At 32.7% G+C, this 21,587-nt stretch overlaps 1 protein-coding gene across 16 annotated transcripts in view; it reads right to left on the bottom strand.

Annotated features, from left to right (window-relative positions):
- Positions 1-21,587, bottom strand: part of LOC127725278 (perlucin-like protein) — a 216,163-nt gene that overhangs the window by 50,915 nt on the left and 143,661 nt on the right. For 4 of the 16 annotated variants that reach the window (XR_007992900.1, XM_052232156.1, XM_052232166.1 and 1 more), the window contains 3 exons: positions 2,239-2,312; positions 1,904-1,991; positions 684-893 (listed from right to left, as the gene is read on the bottom strand). The exons of 6 other annotated variants lie outside the window; for them this stretch is intronic. Coding sequence is in view for 7 of the 10 variants with exons in the window: in XM_052232156.1 (XP_052088116.1) it covers positions 684-893; positions 1,904-1,991; positions 2,239-2,312 (372 nt within the window). In the remaining 3 variants the exon portion in view is untranslated. Of the gene's footprint in view, positions 1-683; positions 894-1,903; positions 1,992-2,238; positions 2,313-3,014; positions 3,405-3,547; positions 3,641-9,238; positions 9,332-21,587 lie in introns of those variants that run through there. 6 more of the 16 variants (XR_007992897.1, XM_052232170.1, XM_052232169.1 and 3 more) reach the window with 6 other exon arrangements.

Genomic DNA, 21,587 nt, shown 5'->3' on the forward strand with positions numbered 1-21,587 from the left:
TAGCAATCAGATCTAGTATAATTGTGAATGATATAACTAGCAAACCAAATAACAGAAGTAAAAGGGAATGTGTACTTATCTATAGATGTTGGCTCAAGAGTAGACGAAAGATACATATTGTAAGAAAAGCTATAAAAGTTAGATAACTAAGGGTTCATGATCTAAAATTCAAAAAGCGTTTGGGCCTATATAATATTACAGTAAAGAAAGAAAGATAGAAAAATATTGCACAGTTTATATTCCTGATCTTGATTGTTTTCAAACATTTTGTTTTCTTCACATGAGGTGATTCGGATTCAATTAACATTTTGGATTTTTCTTATATTGAGCTACACAACGAATGATATCTCAAATATAGAACACCTTACCCTTCTTCTTTCTATGGTGATTACCAATTGTTGATCATAGAGATTATTTTAAGGATTAATCCTTCAAAACAAATAAAGGAAAATAAGAATATCAAACCCTTGAAGACAAAAAAAAAAACGAAAATAAATAAAACACCAATATCAGCGAAAGAAATATATAACAGATATTCCCATATTACTACAGATTTTATCATAATATATCTATTGACCAGACTTGCATGAAGACTCATAATAACTAAACAAGACAATAAATGGTGTATTATTGATCATTGAATGCAGCTGGAGTACATCAATATCAATCAAGAAACTACTTACAGAAATTGCTTTCACAAATGTATAGCGATTTGTAATGACAATAGTTATCAAACCAATCTGCTCTACCATTATGTAGCAGCACGCAATTACTATCTGTGCCCTTGGCACCATAACCAGAAATCCAATTTGTAAACTCAGCTTTCGACTGATCATAGGTCCAGCGCCATTCCCCTTCCTTGAGATCTGTCAAGCCAATCCAGTAGTGATGACCTGTAAGATAAGACGCTGCATATTTGATTTGTTTGATGACTTGGTAACTTAGATCGCGGACAGAACTTAAAATGCAATGAAGGCGACGGGTCACCATGCTGATCACCATCCAAATATTTTCAAGTTTTACGTTATGATCACGTTGCACAGCCATTGCAGTACTTCAGAAAAGCAAAGGGTGGTTGTACATTATTTAACGTGAAAATAATAATTAAGTTTTTTAATTAATTTACCATGTTCTGTACCTTTCCGTGTTTATAATTATAAATTCAAACGAATGAAGCTGTCCATTTTATATTTTAATGTGAAACCGGCCAAACCGAAAGTCAATTTGTCGATATCTTCAAGAAGTGTCTTCACTCTGTTACATTCCCAAAAGAATGTACTATAAGAAGTGCAATTTGGATCATTTTAAATGTTGTTAAATCGTATTCTGGAAACACTATAATGTCGAATTTTGTGTATCAGAAAAAAGGAGTTTTGATATTTGATTAGTATCGTTTTATTGAATAGCAACTATTTGATTATGTGTTTTACTTGTACAGTCAGAAAAGTTAAGATAAAATACTATGCTCTTTATTTGATTCCTTTTTGGTAAAACAATCTCAATATTTCTAGGAATTGATAATTTTACACAAATATTATCAACTTAATATTCAAACATTTTTCATTTATATTATTTTTCTATCATATTCTCCTCAGCTTAACATTCTATCTTGGTTATTAGACTTTTTTGTTTTGTAAATATTCATAAGGTTCAGTGAACTACCTTTTTACCTAGGTCTATCTAATGCAAAGGGGTAAAGGATGGTTGTTTCAAATAAACCAACATACGTATATAAATATAAAAGACATACATCAAGAATTGAGGAACACAACCCCGACTAAAAAGTGAGAGAGAACTCACGTGCTGCGGATGTAAAAGCAATTCCTATCCTTTTAGCATACAAGTAATGAGTCATAAACTTAACATGTTTTCTGGTTTTGACATTTGAATAAACAAAACTTACCACTGGTTGCTTTGTTTACAGCAATATTGCTGTTTTCTTCTTTGTCATCAATTTTGACAATATATCCTCCAATTTCTCTACATTTTCTCTGTTCAAAAATAAATTTCGTTTACATATTGATTCAGAAAGTAAATCAGGTATGTGCATTACGATGCAATTAGTTTATTTATAGGGTAGTTTGTTTTGATTTTAATCTGTTAATGTTGATTGCCCTTTGCAGAAGAATGGACGAAACATCAATCGGAAAATAAAATGTTCTTTTAAAAAAGCAATTAACTGCGGTCTTTTTAATGAAAAATAACGAATTATTATAGTATTTCGATGTTTTCACTCACTTCAGCAGTAAACCAGTCTTTTGCTTCGGGACTGTAATAGTAACAGTGACCGTTATATTTGTGCCATTTTGTTTCTGAAATAAATACAGATAAATTTCTTGTCAATTTGAAATAATTTATTTACACATAATCATCCGATCTTTGTTTGGAGTTCCATCACATTGTTTAAACATTCAAGATAAATGTTTAAAAATGTAAGATACAGATGGGGGAGGAGGCAATTAAAATCACAAGTGGACTAATACTGTAACCAATGTGCATTTTTTCTAACATTTAGATCGTAATAATACTGAAGTCCATTTATTATAACAACCTTGCTGTACCTGACCCTCTGCTTTTTCATTACAGTATGCAAGCAAACATTCGAGTCCAAAATCATTTGAAGTACCTGGAAAAATGGGAACAAGTTATATTTTGCCTTTTTCTATAGAAAGCTTGAACCTGAACTGAACGCCACTGGTGAGTCTAATATATTATATACGCCTGGTATCTTTGATCAGTTTGTCTATGTATACTTGCGAATCGAGAATAGTAAGTGAATGAATGCAATTTCATGCATACCAAAGGTGCTTTAAATCTTTTTAACCCTTACAATATGAAAATTTATCAATTCTGATCAATTTGTATATTTGCATACACATAAAATCATACTTCTAGTATTATTTTATCCAATTTAGACGCGCTTGTACATTTATGAATGAAAAATATATCTATTGTTAAAAGCACTTAAATCATTTTTGAAATACCAGTTTTAATATTGTCTTGCATGTACTTACTACGAAAATCTTCTCCAAGGACTTTAAAATCAGTGTCAAGTTTCTTAATCTTTTGACCCATTGTATTAAGTGTTCCTTTAAACATGACAAGTGTCTTCTTATTGTCGTTTTCAAATTGTGTTCCAATGACTTTTAAATCAGTGTTAAGTTTCTTTATCTTTTGGCCCATAGTGTTAAGAGTGTCTTTAAATATGCCAAGTATCTTTTTATTGTCGTTTTCAAGTTTGTTGGTAACTTTTCCAATGTTTTCCTGTACATCTGTCAGGGCTTTCCTAGATTTGTCAAAGTCTTCCTTAGCCTCGTTAGAAAGACACGTTTGCCCAAAGGCATGCTTGATGATCACTACCAACAAAAAAAAATTGGACTACGAACAACATAGTTTAGAAAAATCTACAAAAGAACATTATTTTTATGAATATTGATTTTTACTTAAACAAGGATATGTATTGATAATTATGTATTTATTCGTGTAAGATGGTATTGTGATATACATAAAAGTTTATAGTGTACAACAATTATTGTAATTTACTTACCTGTTAGCACCAGTTCAAATTTCCATCGTTAATTGTGAATTGGAGACATATTTCAGTAGGAATTTCGTGTAGCTTGCTTTATTTCCTGCTAAGCTAGAAACTTGTTTATGAAGAATTATCCATTTATATATCATGTATGACAAGATATATGAGGAAAGATGAAAGTATAATAAAGTACAAAAACAATGAAGAATACACGCCATTTAGACAGCAACACAAACGAAAGGCATTTTGTTTAGGGGCCAGCTGAAGGACGCCTCCGGGTGCGGGAATTTCTCGCTGCATTGAAGACCTGTTGGTGACCTTCTGCTGTTGTCTGTTCTATGGTCGGGTTGTTGTCTCTTTGACACATTCCCCATTTCCATTCTCAATTTTATTTTTTACAGAGTTTGTCTTTAGTGCCGTGTGGAGACAGTAGAGTACCTCCCCGTGCTTCAGGTTTATGCTCTTATAATATACTAGATTATGGAGTGTGTGTCCGAGCGAGAACTTCTCTAGTTCATTACTTTAGGAATATTTATCAAAAAGTAGTATTTCAATATTCAGCCCCATTCTACTATTTAGTCAGACGTCAGTCGCTACCCTAATATACCCTTTCTTTTTCGGGTAATTAATACGGATAGCGTTTGACATCTTTAGCCGAACAGATTTATCATTTTTACATAATTTAATTCATTGTATGCTGGTTCATATTCTGGACGCCAGTCTTTGCTCCTTTCTAATATAATTCACAAACAAAAAACAAATATGAAGCTTAGAAATGGAAAAAATATTAAATACTAAACTCGTTCAAAGGGTATCTACACGTCTCAATCTTCAAAATCGCTTATCTAAAAATACTTCCATCGCTAACATTTTTAACAATAAAAATCGTGGTTACCCTTCTATCGATAAGTGTCATGCCAAAAAATGACTTACATGTCCCCGTCTTTCCACCAACAATACGGTAAGGTCCACGTTTAATGGTCGCACATTTTCTTTAAATTTTGAAACTGATATAACTTGAAAAACAAACAGTATAATTTATTTACTCACATGAAACAAACCGGGATGCGGTATTCAGTACGTAGGTGAAGCTGGACGATATTTGTCTAAACGCACTCAAGAACATCTGTATCGTTTTAAAAGACCCAATAAATTCAAAAGTATCATTTATCAACACCTTAAGAAGCACAATCATCCTATTAAATATTTAGCAGTTCAACCTTTAGAAGTAGTAAATAAGCAGCCTGGTGAATCTCATTCAAAGTTTGTACGATCGCGGAAAATAATTGAATTAAATTGGATTAAAAAATTACAGACAGTCTACCCTCTCGGTCTTAATGATAATATCATGGGAATTGGTAATATATCAAGAACCGATTCTGTTAACATTTTGGATATAGTTTCTAAAACTGTTCGTAAAAACCGTTCTCATGGTCGTAGAAAAAATCGCAATCAAAGAAAATTTCGGACCAATCATACCAATATTTCGGACCTAATTTCTATTTCAAAAAACAACGGCAGACATTATCTGTTAACAAAGCTCTGTTCATTACCGGTTAATAAGTTAAATAAAATTTTAGAGGATTGCAACACAATTTCATATAGCAGTCCTAAGTATGAAATCGTTCAAATTATAATGGCATATTGTTATTCTAAACTGTTTCCCAAAATTGATCGCCCTGAAGATCATAAAAAACAGTTTATTAAAATAAAGTATGTCAATGAAGGTTTTGATTTTGTAAATATTGCCGGTATTTTTAACGACCATTCTGTTAAAGAACAAATTCCGGGATATTTTGATAATACTGAGCTCCCTCTTATTTGTTATATTTACAAGAAATCTACCCGGAAATTTGTGTTTAATTATAGCCAATTGTGTAAAGATGTTAATATCAGTGAAAATACACCTACTTCATGTAATTGCAGTAATTCCGAATACATTTATGGACCCATTTCCCATGTTATAACAGGAGATCTTAACATCGTTCAAGACCGAGAGTTAAAATCATTCCTCAGTAAAGGACCTAAATATCGTCCCCCGTCAATTATTAATTGGAATGAGTGTCGTAATATCATCCACGACTCACTCCATACTTACTGTTTGAAATGAATAAAACGGGAAAAAGCTGACAACAAATCTTTGGACTCTTTTTTTAAATCAGTAATGAACATAGTTGATATACGTATTCAACATTTTAAAGAACATTTTACTCTTAACAATAACCACAATAAACCTATTTCTCGTATTAAACATAAACTAAAAGAACTAGCGAAGGAATTTGTTTTTGTCCCGGCCGATAAAGCTGCTAATAATATTATTATTGTTTGACGTAAATTTTACATTGAGGTTCTGTAAAAAGAAATCACCAATTCACCAACATTCCAACTGACTCCATTTTCAGAAAACGACATCTGTAACAAACATAAACTTTTAGCTACCGCTTTACAAGCAGAACCAAATACAATGAAAGTCCCAACTATGTATTGGCTTCCGAAGCTACACAAAACACCTTACAAATATAGATTCATTTCGTCTTCAAGCCATTGTTCCACTACTAAATTGTCTATTCTTCTTACCAGTACACTTGGTACAATCAAAAACCTGATAATAAATTGTTCAAATAAGGCCTTCGAAAAGAGTGGAATTAATTACTTTTGGAGTGTCAAGAACTCGTTGGAAGTACTTGATAAATTGCATGCATATATTGGTGATTTTGAATCTGTTCAAAGTTTTGATTTTTCTACCCTATATACCACATTGCCTCACATTCTCATTAAGAAAAAATTCACACACCTAATTAAATGGGCATTTAAAAAGTCAGAATGTGAATATATATGTTCAAACTCTTTTAGGTCATTTTTTAGTAGCAATAAACAAAAAAACTATGTCAATTGGACATGCTTTGATACTATATATGCCCTTGAATTTTTACTAGATAACATTTTTGTTCGCTTTGGAGATTCCGTATATCGTCAGGTTATCGGAATTCCAATGGGGACTAACTGTGCACCACTTATTGCGGACCTTTTTTTGTATTGCTATGAGTTACAATTTATGACAAAAATCAGTAAAGACCCATCGAAACAACATCTGATACACAAATTTAATAATACTTTTAGATATTTGGATGATATTTTGGCTCTCAATAATGACGACTTCAGTATGTATACTAAAGAAATTTATCCTGTTGAACTTACTTTAAATAAAGCTAATACTAACAATGACCACTGCCCTTTCCTCGATCTTGATATCTATATCATTAACGGAAAGCTTAATACTAAAATATATGATAAAAGAGATGATTTTTCATTTCCTATCGTTAATTATCCATTTTTAGATGGTGACGTTCCCTTATCACCATCTTACGGTGTTTATATATCTCAACTTGTACGATTCGCTCGTGTATGTAACAATGTTTTAGATTTTAACGAGAGAAATTTATGTATTACTGAAAAATTATTACACCAGGGTTTTCGATATCACAAACTAGTCAAAACATTTACTAAATTTTATCATCGCTATAAGGACATCATTCGTAAATATAGCTCAACATGCAGACTTCTTATACGTTCAGGTATTTCACATCCAATTTTTTATGGAAATATTCTTTATAAAGCACAAAAATGTCAGTATTCACCTCTGAAACTAACAAAACCTTTAAATAGACTTATTAAGAAGGGATATAGTTACGATACTGTTGTCAGGTCATTAAAGATTGCATATTTTGGCGTTAATATTGATTCACTTATAGGGTCTTTGCATCGGCACTAAACACATTTATTTAAAAACCAGTTGTTGGCATGACACGGGTTATGTTCTTCTCATATATGTTATGATGGTATGATACTAAACCCCTAACGGGAAGGATTATGCCTGATATTCATATGATGAAGACATAATCTTTCAATCAGTTTAATTAAAGTCTGGAGCTGGCATGTCAGTTAACTGCTAGTAGTCTGTTGTTATTTATGTATTATTGTCATTTTGTTTATTTTCTTTGGTTACATCTTCTGACATCAGACTCGGACTTCTCTTGAACTGAATTTTAATGTGCGTATTGTTATGCGTTTACTTTTCTACATTGGCTAGAGGTATAGGGGGAGGGTTGAGATCTCATAAACATGTTTAACCCCGCCGCATTTTTGCGCCTGTCCCAAGTCAGGAGCCTCTAGCCTTTGTTAGTCTTGTATTATTTTTAATTTTAGTTTCTTGTGTACAATTTGGAGTTTAGTATGGCGTTCATTATCACTGAACTAGTATATATATTTGTTTAGGGGCCAGCTGAAGGACGCCTCCGGGTGCGGGAATTTCTCGCTGCATTGAAGACCTGTTGGTGACCTTCTGCTGTTGTCTGTTCTATGGTCGGGTTGTTGTCTCTTTGACACATTCCCCATTTCCATTCTCAATTTTATTTACAGGCATTTAAATATCAGTACAAGAAAAGTCGTTAACCCTAATATAACAGTGAAATAGATAACAAAAAGGAAAAGACTAACTATGTAAGACCGTATCAAAGAGTGTTGCCACTAGTGGAGCAGGATCTTCTTACCTATCCGGAGAACCTGCAATCGTCCGCAGTTTTTGTGGGGTTCGTGTTTCTCAGTCTATAGTGTTTTGTAAACTGTTGCTTGATTTATGGTCTTTTTGTTTTCTTTTTTTTTTTTTGCCATGACGTTTTCAGTTTATTTTCATGTTATAAGTTTGAATGTCCTTTTTGGTGTCTTTCGCCTTTCTTTCATAGTTTCTACTGATATAAATTGATGCTTTCCTATAAACTTATGTAATTGCTGTTATTTTATAGATAAAATACTTTAATTTCATACAGCAACGTCATAAATAGTACAGATTACGTAAATCCGATTGAATGTGCTTAAAACAACTGTCATGATATTCCTGATATGGGACAGGATAAAGGTAACAGTAGTTTACCGCTGTTCAATAGTCAAACAAATCCGGGTTTCAAATTTAAACCAAGAGAAACACATCAACTATAAGAGGAAAACAACGTAACAACAGAAATATTGAACTGCAGCAAAAAAAAAAACCGACAACATACATAGAAACGGACAATTTGATAACAACTGCAATATTCCTGACATGGTACAGGACATTTTGAGAAAAATGGTGGGTTGAAACTGGTTGTATGACTAGCCAAACCTCCCGCTTATATGACACTTAAGACAGAGAAATACATAAATAAATAATATAGTAGTACATTACAACAAGTAAACCACAGAATAACAACGGACACCTCCCATGAATTAACGACAGTACACCAGGACACCACAAACGAAGTATAAACTGCGCGTCGCACGAATTTATCAATGCCACAAAACGTTACGTATTTTTTGTAACGTTTACATTATCACAGGTTAACCTCCAATAACAAAACAGATTTGCCCCACCATTGACACGCACAAGAACACAAAATTATGAAAGAGTCCATAATGGTGCCATTCTATGCATTTTTCAACCATGACATGAACATTAAAATAGAATTGTGTCTTTAACGGTGCCAATACCTGCATTCTCCAACCATGTCGGCCTGTCCTCGAAACCAAAATTAATTAAAAGTACGTCGTATTGCACATAAAAAATAAAAATTAAATTTTATTTCCAGATTATAAAACTAAATCCTTAATAATACTTAATGTATCTGGTAAATACCAGAATGTATTCAGAAAATTATATTGCAAAACTCTTACCGTTTGGTTTCTTGAGATAAATCCTCTTATTTCAGAATGTTTTTGAAACGTAAACCAAATATTATATATAATAATAAACTGCGCATTTCAAAATATGTGCGACAGCTGAGACACGCTAATGTTAACCTTTAAAAAGAAAGAAGATACGTGTTTTCGTTTTAAGCATCATATTATAAAATTTGGTACTTACATAGTATACTGTTGTGAATGTCAATCATGAGTTATACAAACTTCAACAAAAGACATGGGTATATACAATATGTTACGATCTAAATCGTCACGTCTAACAAAGCTATGAACAAATTTAATAGAGACTAAAACATCTACTATCAACACTAAATAGAATAAATGATAATTGAAGACAATATTTGTATTAAGGAATGAATTGTTAATACATTTTCCAATTTTATTTACCGTGAAAGACCGTGAATGACTCTGTGTTGAACAAACCCTTTAATGGAAACATCAAAACTATTTGGCACTGCATTTATATTTTTCCATCAGTGGTTTGCAAACTCCAGCTAAAGGACATGCACCACAGACCAGTGCCTAGTCGGCTTAAACTTTGTAACACAGGATATAATGTTAGTAGCATGAAATTCTTATTGATACATACTCAATAACGATAAGTAATATTTGTCTTCCTTTTGGTGGTCGAAGCAATTTGTATACAAGTCTTTTACATTATTGATACTTCCTACTAAATTTGGTGTAAGCCCTGGTGTTATGCATGGGAATGTCAAACGTAAAATAACAAAAATACCTTACTCCAAGGAAAATTCAAAACAGAAAGTCCCTTATCAAATGACATATCAAAGGCTCAAACACATCAAACGAATAGAAAACAACTGTCACCTTCCCGACTTGGTACAGGCAATTCCTTATTTAGAATATGATAGATTAAACCTGGTTTTTATAGCTAGTTAACCTCTCACTTGTATGAGCTGCTTCTTCTCCACCATTGTCATCCGTCGTGATGCTCAAACGACATTAACCACAAAAATTGAGATTAAACAACTATCGCCTTCAGCTAGGACCATAACCATACTGCATAGTAAGTTATAAAGATCCTCGACATGGCCATATATAAAATAATAAAATAATAAAACAAACGGCCTGATAAACGCTAAAACAATGAACGAAAAACAAATATGATATACAGCAACCAACGACAACCACTGATTACAGGTCATGGTGTTGGACAGGTTTAATTATAATCCGAAGAAGTTAATCATGTTTGTGAGCATACAACCCTCTCTTAACCTATCCCAAACATCTAAAAATAAGAATCAGCTGAAAAAAGACTTGCTTCATCAGCCTTAACTTAATAAATTATAAACAAAAAAAGGATTTGTTCGTGCTACGATAAATATGGTCATTTATGATATTGATATTACTTAACGTTCAACCAAGTCATTGTGGTGTTCGTAAATATGTCAACGAGTTTACTCAAGCTTCATCTTTTAGAACCCTCGGTTTAGTATCTCCCGTCTTATCAGCTATCCTCTATTAAGAAACTCGTTCTTGAATAAATGCAAGATAAATACTCAGTACGATTTTATATAGAAATGGACAATTTCTTATCGGCGTTCATGTATTGGCCAAACCATATCGCAGACGGCAGTGATAAACGTACGAAATTTGATCTTTTTGATGTAAACGTACAGAATATCGGGTTTGCTGTACAAAAAAATCGTAAAATATCAGCCGTGAGCAATAATGTGAACCTTTTTGGTGCGTGAGTGCAGCAAACAAGCTAAAACGCTTCACAGCGTGTTGAGCAGCTGATATAATACTGTACATATACGCAGAAAATCTGATAATCTATCATGTTTTTTCTGGTACTTATCCTCACCCTTAGACAGGTTTAACTTGACGAAAGTAAGCTTAATAAAGTCACCGTAAACATTGGGACGTCGCTGATAAGTTCTGCTCACGTGTCACAGAGAAAGAGCGATAATCAAGAATACAAAAAGACTTAATAAATCATTGTGACATACGTTCAGTGTACAGTCTACAATAAAATAATCAGACTGGTAACACTGAAAAACAATGCATATAATGTTGTTAAAAAATACAGCTTCAATGTTGGGAAAATGCAAATAAATAATCAAAAAAGCAAAATAAAACATCAATAGAGAACATACGACTAGTTAATCTAATTGACAAGAAGAAAGTGGGTGCGATACCAAAGGATCATTCTCAAGTTGAAGAAAACAGACAACACATGGAAAAAACAATAATGTCGAACAAACCAATAACAGTGTAGAAAAAGCTACACAGTAAAATAAAACTTGAAAACTCATGTGCTTCTGATAATTAATAATATTTTATACTTGTTCCTTGATATTATAAATTGATCTATACCATCGGGCATTTCGTCAGCAAGTGAACAATCGACATTGTGAAGAGTAGTATGGAGAATGAATTATTTAATAAAAAAAAAAACAAAAAAAAAAAAACACATTTTATTACCATATGGTATAATTTTGTACAAACAAATGTTGCTTTATTTCTTTGAAAACCTGAGAAAGCCAGGAATTAACATGAAAGCTTTTTGAATTAATTTGAATAACTGTATATATTTCAGATAAAGTAAACCTATAAGTACTAACCAAATTGTTATATACTACTGGTATATTATATAAGGTACCCGTACTTTTTGTATTCTACTAACAAATGTCAAAATTATCAATAAAATATGATACACATTTAAAACAAATCATGACGGGTGTAAATGGGAAACAGAGGGCAGCTTACACTCTTTTGCATAGCACCAGAACTCACACAATTTGTTAGTTGATTTTGTTTGAGTTTAATTCAATTAGAAGTATTCATGAAGAAAAAGCCTTGAATGTATACCAATTGCTTCGACTGCCAAAGGAAGAAAAACATACTTATGATTTATTCAGTATGTATCAATAAGAATTCTATGCTACTAAAATTATTTACAGTGTTATGAACCGAGGAACTGTCATGTAGCGCTTTTCTCTTACATTGAGTTCGAATTCCGCGAAGGGAAAGATATATAAATGAAGTGCCAACATAGTTTTGGTATTTCATTAGAAATAATACATATCCTCTCTGTACAATATTGTATTTTATATTTTACATATAACAAAGAGTCATTTAATGTAAATATGATTGGAAAATATATTTATGTTTCGTTCCTACGTAAAACTATTGCCTTCTATTGAACTTTTATATAAATGATGCATTATATCAATTATATCATTGAGTAAACTTACTATATTTTGCATTTAAATAATTATTCAACGTAGAACAACCATTTAAATCAGGAAGCTGCAATAATTGTTTTGAATGATAATTTGGTGTTGATAGTATAACAGTTTATTCTGAAGCATGCTATTGGTCAAACCTGTTTTTCTAATGAGTCAAAGGATGACTTTGACAAATCACGGAAAGCATTGACAGATGTACAGGAAAATATAGGAAAACGTTCTCAACAAACTTGAAAACAACAATAAAAAGACACTAGACATGTATAAAGAAACTGTTATAAATTATAATATATTCAAATAATACATATATCATATAGAATTATCCATATATTTGAAAAAGAATAGAAAATAAATCAGTAAATAAAAATTCACAGCAATTTGGAATTTTGGCAAAAGCAAAAAAAAAAAACAAAAACAAAAACAAAAACAAAAAACAAAAAATATCTCTTACTTACAGCATTCATTACAGCTCACAATGATTTTTTCTTTTCGATTATATTTGTACAAGCAATAACTAAGAGGAACATAAATGTATATATGTATATATAAACATAGACAAAACATCAAGCATACATTATGCTCATGACGCCAATAGGTACAAAAAAGAAGATTGGGCCTTCAGGAAGCCTGAACCATAACCATAACGCATGATAAGTTATAAAGATGTGGCAACAACACCTGCACTTTGTACAGCGCCCTAGACCACCAGACCAACTAGGCTATATAACAATTAGTTTTTCGTTTGTCGGTTTTAGCTAGCTTTGTTACACAGTACATGATGTATAGCGGTCAGTAGATGGTCACAGGCAAAAGTTGCTCATGTGAATTTCACGTGAGATTCAAATGAGCTTACACATGAAACCCACGTAAATTTTTCACATGAATTTCAACTACACTTTACCAAAAGAAAATTGTATTTTCATTATTTTGATTAAATAAGAAAATTAAATTGTTATTTAGATAACTTTTTTTTAAAATTAACGATTTGAATAGAGCGTGAAGAGGTTAATCATGGCTGCGAGCTAAAAACCATCTCCTCTCATAGGATAGTGATGTAACAGCACAGACACAAACATACTGTACAAATCATTTAACTAGAGGCTGTCAGACCGACAGCAAACCGAACTTTGTAACATTTATTTGTGTTCTGGCATTTTTCAACATCACAAGGACCATAACTCCTGAACGATGAAAGTGAAAATCGTCAATATCGAAGTTGACATTCATTTCGTCATCAGTGACAACATATTAAAATTTGAAAAGCTTTGGTTAAACGGTTCATGAGTTACATCACGGACAAGTCTGGAAACACCATTTTTCAATCTTTCAAAACCATAACTCCTGAACAGTGAAAGTGAAAATCGTCAATATCGAAGTTGACCTCCATCTTTATCACCAGTAACAACTTATTAATTTTTGAAGAGCTTTGGTTAAACGGTTCATGAGTTACAGCACGGACAAGACTGGAAACACAATTTTTCCGTCTTTCAAGAACCATAACTCCTGAACGGTGAAAGTGAAAATCGCAGTAACAACATATTAAAATTGGAAAGCTTTGGTTGAACGGTTCATTAGTAAATGCACGGACACTGTTTGGCAGCCGCCTGCCCGCCGTACATCCAGAAATCAATAACCGATTTTTACTTCGTAAATCCAGTTGAAAAGGACTTGCATGACTCATCAGCCATAAATTAATGACAAAAAATGTTCGGGGCTACGATAAATATGGTCATCTATGATATAGATATCACTTACCGTTCAACCAAGTCATGGTGGTGTTCGTAAATATTTTGACGAGATTACTCCAGCTTCACGGTAGGTATAGTGTCTGGAATCGTGTTTTTTCGAGGGATTTGATCGTTTTTTTTTCTCAGTGTAACCACGTTTTTTTTCGAGTGCTTATGATCAAAAATGTAAACAAACAGACTTCTTTTCTGGTAAGACGTAAAAAAGATGCCAGAACTTTTTTTTAATATCATAGAAGGTAAATCAGCAGTATTTGTGATAAAAATTTATAATCAATCCTACATTATTTTGTTTTAAAAGCGTTTAATTTAGCCTTACAATGGTATTTTAGCTTACAGATTATTTAATTCGTTTTTTATTAAATATATTGGATAAGTCCCCGAGTTTATCATCTGCTCAATAGTCCGTGCTTCGGTGTTGACTTGATCTATAACAACCCATTTTAAAATTGTTTACCTCCACGGGAGACTGGGGAATCGCATTACGGTCACTTAGGTCCTCTTCCGATCGGTAGTAAAACCCTTGCCAATGCGGGGATTCCGTTTGGCAGTGCAGGATGTTGATGTATGCAGCCGCGTCTGGTCAGAATGAGGCGTGTAGTGTGTGTCTCGCTCACTTAACGTCCAGAATCTTTGCAGCCGCTCTTGGGGGGGGGGGGGGTCCGTAGGTGGCCGGTTGCAAGGCAAAATTTCTGTCCATAGCCAATATACCCTAATTTTTAGTCCTTAAATATATCGACCTTCATCCCGATGGTCCTAAGTTGCAAGACTTAAATGTTGGATTTATCGTTGATTGGTTCTCGTCTTGAACATGCATGTATGACATATTTACCACTGGACGTTAAGCCACCAACAATCAATTATTTTGAATTATCCGTTTATACATTTAAAAATTATTAACAAACTAAGGTTCCAACTCCATCAGTCAAAGGGGAAGGGGCTATTTTAGTAGAATATTTGGGTTTATTTTGATTTTTTTCTGACTTTTTACGGCTTTTCCTTAGTTTTCTAACTCCTATATGTTGTTTTTTTGTCTCTGTAATATATATATTCAAATATATCAATCTTAAAATAGATTATGAGTCCATCTCGGTTCTAAAGACCGTTTTAAAAGGACCCAGTGATTTTTTATATATCTGAATAGTACAAAGTTATGGTAACTTTTGTTTTTAGAACAGAAAGTTGAAAAGGGTTAAATTTGAAAAACAAAGTAATATCTTTTGTAACTTATTAAGAATATATAATATTGCCCTTTGCTAAATAACAGTTACAAACTTCAAAAAGTCAGTTTTTAAGCCCAAAATTGTCTTCTTTCTTATTCACATTTTCTTCAAAATACCAGACCATTTGTTGAAAAACCTTGACGTTTTAGATGTTTCTTTCGAAAAACCACGGACAATATAAAACACTGAATTGTGAGTGAACTACACGGTAATTGTGTGTCGTTCTGAAAACATATATAGCATGCAGAATAAGATGAACAGTCACGAATGCAACTATTGTATTCGCGAAATAGCAGTAAATCGATCTGACCGCATGTAATATCACTCGAAAAAACCTGATCTTCACTCGAAAAAAGTGGACCGTTTCACTCGACAAAACACAATCTCAGCTCGGCCACTAAACCTACCGTGAGCTTCATCTTTCAGAACCCTCCGTCTAATAGCTCCCTTCTAACCAGCAATCCTATATTTAATCGTTCATGAAAAAAATGAGAAATTAATACTGGGGTGCTGCTGGAAAGCTTCTTCATAGAATTTGAAAGTTTTGTTTGGTATTCGTGCAATGGACAAACAATATCGCAGACAGCACCTGGCATTATTTTGATAAATGGTACAGCAATCTGTTCATTTTGACATACATGTATAGATTATCGGGATTTATGCACATTGATATCGTAAAATATTAGTCGCAAGCCACTATGAGAATCGTTTTGGCGAGTGAGCGCAGCGAACGATAAAAAAAAGCTACACATTGTTTCGAGCGGTTGACATTTAACTGTATCTATACGTCTATAGTGCTTTTTCTGGACTACTTTTTACTCTTAGACAGTTTTATGCTTGACGAAAGCAATCTTGATAATGTTTCCTCAAATATTGTGACGTCGCTGATAAGTTAAACTTCTGCTCATGTCTCTAAGTCGTGAAACAAAATTGTTTTTGACTGAACAGGGTGATGCAGGCGAAGGGAAGGAAGATAACCAAGAATACAAAAAGACTTCAAAATTTATTGTGACATACGTTCCTTGTACAGTTTACAATAAATCAATCAAACTCTTCAACATTGAAAAACAATGCAGATAAAGTGGTTAATGTATATGGCTGTTAATTATTGATTGGAAAATGCAAATCATCAAAAAGCAAAATTTGCATCAATAAGGAGCATACGACAAGTTAATCTCATTGACAAATAGAAAGAGGACGAGATGCCAAAGGATCATCTCAAGCTGAAGACAACAGACGATAATATCATACAGAAAGCAATGATGACAACAAACCAATAATAGTGCAAAAAAAAGTTACAGAAAACAAAATTGAGAAATTCCTGTGCTTCTGAATGGTTATCAGACAACTGATAATATTGTCTACTTGTTCGTTGTTATTTTGATTTATAGATACCACGGGCCATATATTTAGAATACATAATTTAGTACAGGTATATTGGTACAGCAACTGACCTCGAAAAAGACGCTTGATTAACGAGTTTAATATTGTACCGGAATAACACACGGCTGGAAATTGTTTTAAATGATAAAATAATATCTATATTTTGATTTCCGTCTGGTCGTAAAAAGTTTCTTTGGTCACATTTTTGTATTTTAGCCCGTTTAGGAGGTATCCCTCAATTTACGGTATTGGGTAGTCACCTCAAAATAAAAAAAAAAATAATATTTTGTTCGATTTCAGGCTCTGTTCGTAAATATTTTCGGTGCACATATCATCAAGGATCATCGGGATGATGAAGACATACACAGTCAAATTTTGCTCACGTGAATTACGCGTATAAGCTCGATTAACGCGAAATTCACGTGCATTTTTTCACGTGAAATTCACGTGAACAAATTTGCCATTGGGGCTGCTTCATTCGTTCTGGATCGGGCTATGCCCGGTTAGCCCTATCACGTGACCGGGTTAAATATGGCTGAAAAGTAAAACGAGTAGAACCGGCTGATTTAAAGATGGCGACAGAAGTTCAAATATATACTTTTTGCTTTGTAAGCTCAGAGATATGAAAAAAGAGGAACCTGTTGATAATAAATATATTTTGTTTATATGCAATCGTTTCTTTTCGACGCCTTATTCATCATAAAAACTTTTCTCCGAGATAATTTTATAAATTTGAAAATAAAATATGGCGTAGCAATTTATTATCGTCTTAGAGGACAAGTGTAGTATCACATTACGATTTAATCTGATTGAAAAGTTGTAGTAACTTTGGATTTACACATATAAATGAAATACATTTAAAGTACTGATAATCTATTGAAATATAACATGTTGATAGTAGTACAGTTACTTAGTTAGAATGCAGAATGAATCAAAACCGTGAGAAAGCTTTCTATTTACTATTTAACTTTAACCAGATGTATATAGAAAATATCTAACACTGATAACATGGATAATGTAAACATTGATCTGAGAACTGAGAATTAATGTGTCTGTGATCTGTCATGGATAATTACTTTAGACTTTACTACAAAAGTGTTACAATCTTCATCTTTCAATTTCGACATTTACCTTATATTGCGCTTGCCGCCATACTTTTTTGACCGGCTGATTGCTTGCCGGTGTCACGAGACCGGCGAGGGCGGCGTATGCCTATATGCGCCGGCGGCTGATATCAAAGCAAATGAAGCTACTGTGCCTATACCGGAAGCACCAACCGGGCTAACCCGGGTTCATCCGCTGTGGCAAATGAAGTAGGTGGCACGGTAGTATTTCCTGGCCCATAAGGGATAATGATAGCCTTTTTAGACTTTTCACCACTTTCTAGCACTGCCCAAAATTCTACGTACACAGTTTACTGAAGTACTTTCATTATAATTTTCAGAAATGAATTTAAATATGTATCATGACCGTTTACTTTTTTGCTATCTTTAAAAACCTAAGGCCACTAGTGCTTTTAGGTCTTTTATCATGCAGTGAATACAAAATTTAAAAAAATTCTCAAAAATTCATTTTCCCCTGTATGTAAAATTATTTCATATTTTTCTACACCTGATTCATCCCTTAGTTTGGGAAAGTATATTCAGTTGATACTGTATTTTTTTTCCAATCACACTGTTCAGATACATTGACTTAAGTAGGGTACACAAAAGAGCAACCTAAATTCCGGAATGCAAATACTACCGTGCTACCTTAACCAAGACATCACAAACTTGAAACCGGTCATAACACCTATGATGCATAGACTTCTTACTAGGAAACATATTACAATAAAGAATACTAGTCTGCATTTATTTCTTACTAAACAAAATTTAAAGATTATACCCCTACCCCAGCAGGAAGATTTTACCTTTTTTTTCATCTTGCAATTTTTACTTAAGGAGTGAACAAAACCCAAATATATGATGTTTCAAATCAACACAGTAGTAAAACATGGTGATTTAGGGAGAATTATTGGATTGCCAACTCTATTTATAGTTAATCTGACTGAAAGAAACAGTTTAAGCACCAAATCATGAAAAATGATAGTAAAGTTCATTCCACATTTTACAGCATGCCTTACATTCCTTTAAGCATTTTCAGATTATGAAGGCAATATAACAAGATTCTTTAGATGGCAGTAAACTATTATTCTAAAATCTTTTTGACAATACATGTACTAGAATATATCTCTAAGATGACTGTTTGTCTATTTCTCATGTATGCATTAAGTTAAATTATGTTCCCTTAAATAATCAATTTACCTTTATTGTGTATTTCAGGGTCAGAAAATCAAAACAATTCATCATATTTGCATGGAAAATGAATAAACTACTTAATCTTGCTGATATACAATCATAATCACATTCATTGTCCAAAAAAATTGTCTTGTCAATGTAAAGAAACCCCTAATGCTATCTCTATTTCAGCTAAATATGAGAGCTAAATGAATAAGTAAGGACCCCTAAACCACTTACTGGTTCCAAAAAAGCTCACACTGGTGCCATGTTAACACAGAACTACAAATTAAACATAAAGAAAACTAGTATAGCTGCACTTGTGTGGAAAAAAATAAGAAATTATGCACTTTACTTATTTCGGTGCAAATTATAGGACGTACAGGCAACTAAAATATGTCGCGTCTCAAATTCTAGTTGTTGCACGTGTGTCAGACACAGCGAAAAGTTAAAGCGAACATTTATTATTAAAAATGTACTGCAAGTTACATAAAAATAATGAAATTTTACTTTCTAGGTAAATTTTTACATTATTACCCACAGATCAGGCAAAATTTGCTGAATCAGCAATTTTCACTCCCAGGGGTGGAATTTAAGGGCTGTTTTTATTCTAGTTGCCCTTAATCAACTTTTTATTGATAAACTTACAAATTGTATAGGTGAAAAAAGGATCTCTATTGATTTATTGTAAACATATATATCCCAGTTAACCAAATTAAAGATTTAAATTTTGCTGATAAATGAGCTGACCTCCGTTCATGAACGGATAATCATTCATCCAAAATGTCCTTGTTCTTGTTCATAAATAATAAACATCAAAGATATCTCTAATTCTTTATTAATTATCACTCATAATGTATAGTAAACGCAAAACATTAAAAATCAGATTATTGAATACATAGGCACTTTCAACGAAAACGAAAGACCCCAATATGATATAGACTAATAAATTAACACTTTTAAATTTGGAGCGTTCGAAGCGCTGTAACTTCTAGATTTACCTTCACAAAACAACGCCCAAACCAAAACCATGTGAAAGCCAAGAATGTATAAAATACCTGAACGCATGAAGAGCTATACCACCGAAATAAGATCTAATAATAATCATAAAATCTGAATAATATTTATTTAATGTATAGTGGATTGATATCATTGGTTCATTGACATGTTAAGGACGATATAATTCTAGTTTATATTAGCATATGTTGCTATGAACAATAGCAACCTGTTGGATTATATTTAAAACGTCCTAAGTCATATGATGAAGTCAGCATGAATATATTATACCTACTATTCGGACATTTTATACGGATTAAAATTTACCCTTATGTTTTGTTTTAACTCATACATGTTACTGTTGTATACTCAGAAGAAAAAAGAAAGATATTGATTAACAGACTTTACATTAATGTGAATATATAATTATTCAACACGCACAAATAAGGCACTACGATATTAATAGAATCAATTAGCATTTTAAAACAAACAATACTGCATTTTCATTGTGTTTTGTGTATTGTTGTTTTCTCTGTTTGTCTTTTTCTTTTTTTAGCCATGAAGTTGTCAGTTTGTTTTCGACCTGTGAGTTTGAATGTTCCTTTGGAATCTTTCGCCGCTCTTTGACTTGTGAGTTTGAATGTCCCTTCGGTATCTTTCGCCTCTCTTCAATATGTAAAAAAGGAAATGTGGGGTATATGCCAATGATTAAATAAAAAAAAAAACGCTAAAGAAGAAACGTCTATAACTAAACATATGATGTTCATCAAAAGACATTATACGTAATAGGTTAAGCACTAAGTCGCCATCACAAATTACGATCAAATTATAGTTGATATCAGAGATAATCACATCTACATGATCGTCACTTATGCTTCTATACATGCTAGTTTCCAATGACAACATTAGATATATGTTCTTTCTAAAAGTGATTTCATAAAATGAATATGTTCATAAAGAGTACATTATAAAAAAGTGAACAGTGCTTGTGTTTTAAATAGACTTATTTGAAAATACAGTATTTGTTCTGTTTACATTACATCAGCTTAATGCAGCATGTGTTTATTTAATTTTCAATCTGTTCAAATATAATTCTGTTTTACATTTCGGTGAGTTTCATTCAGTATGGAATTTTTTTTTATCTATTATTGCAAAACATATTTTATGCCTTTTCGTGGTAAACTGATTTGACTTTGTGAGTTGACGTTCTTCTGTATTAATTTTCAAACAAGAGTGAAATGGTTGACATCTTTACTAGATACTATCATAGTCTCTGTCTTTAGCGATGCCAATGCCAATGCTGGCTGACGTTTCGTTACCAAGGGAATCACCAGCCCAGAATTCCTATGGTCTAAAAATTATTGGCCTCTAATTAATACTGCCGCCGATTTTTAAGATGAGACTTCACGAAAGACTCTTAAGACTGTTACTTTTGATAATTTTTCTTGAGCGGCTGTATCAAACAAAAACAATAATATAGCTAC

Source organism: Mytilus californianus, unplaced genomic scaffold, assembly GCF_021869535.1.
Source record: "Mytilus californianus isolate M0D057914Y unplaced genomic scaffold, xbMytCali1.0.p SCAF_15, whole genome shotgun sequence".
Lineage (NCBI taxonomy): Eukaryota > Metazoa > Mollusca > Bivalvia > Mytilida > Mytilidae > Mytilus > Mytilus californianus.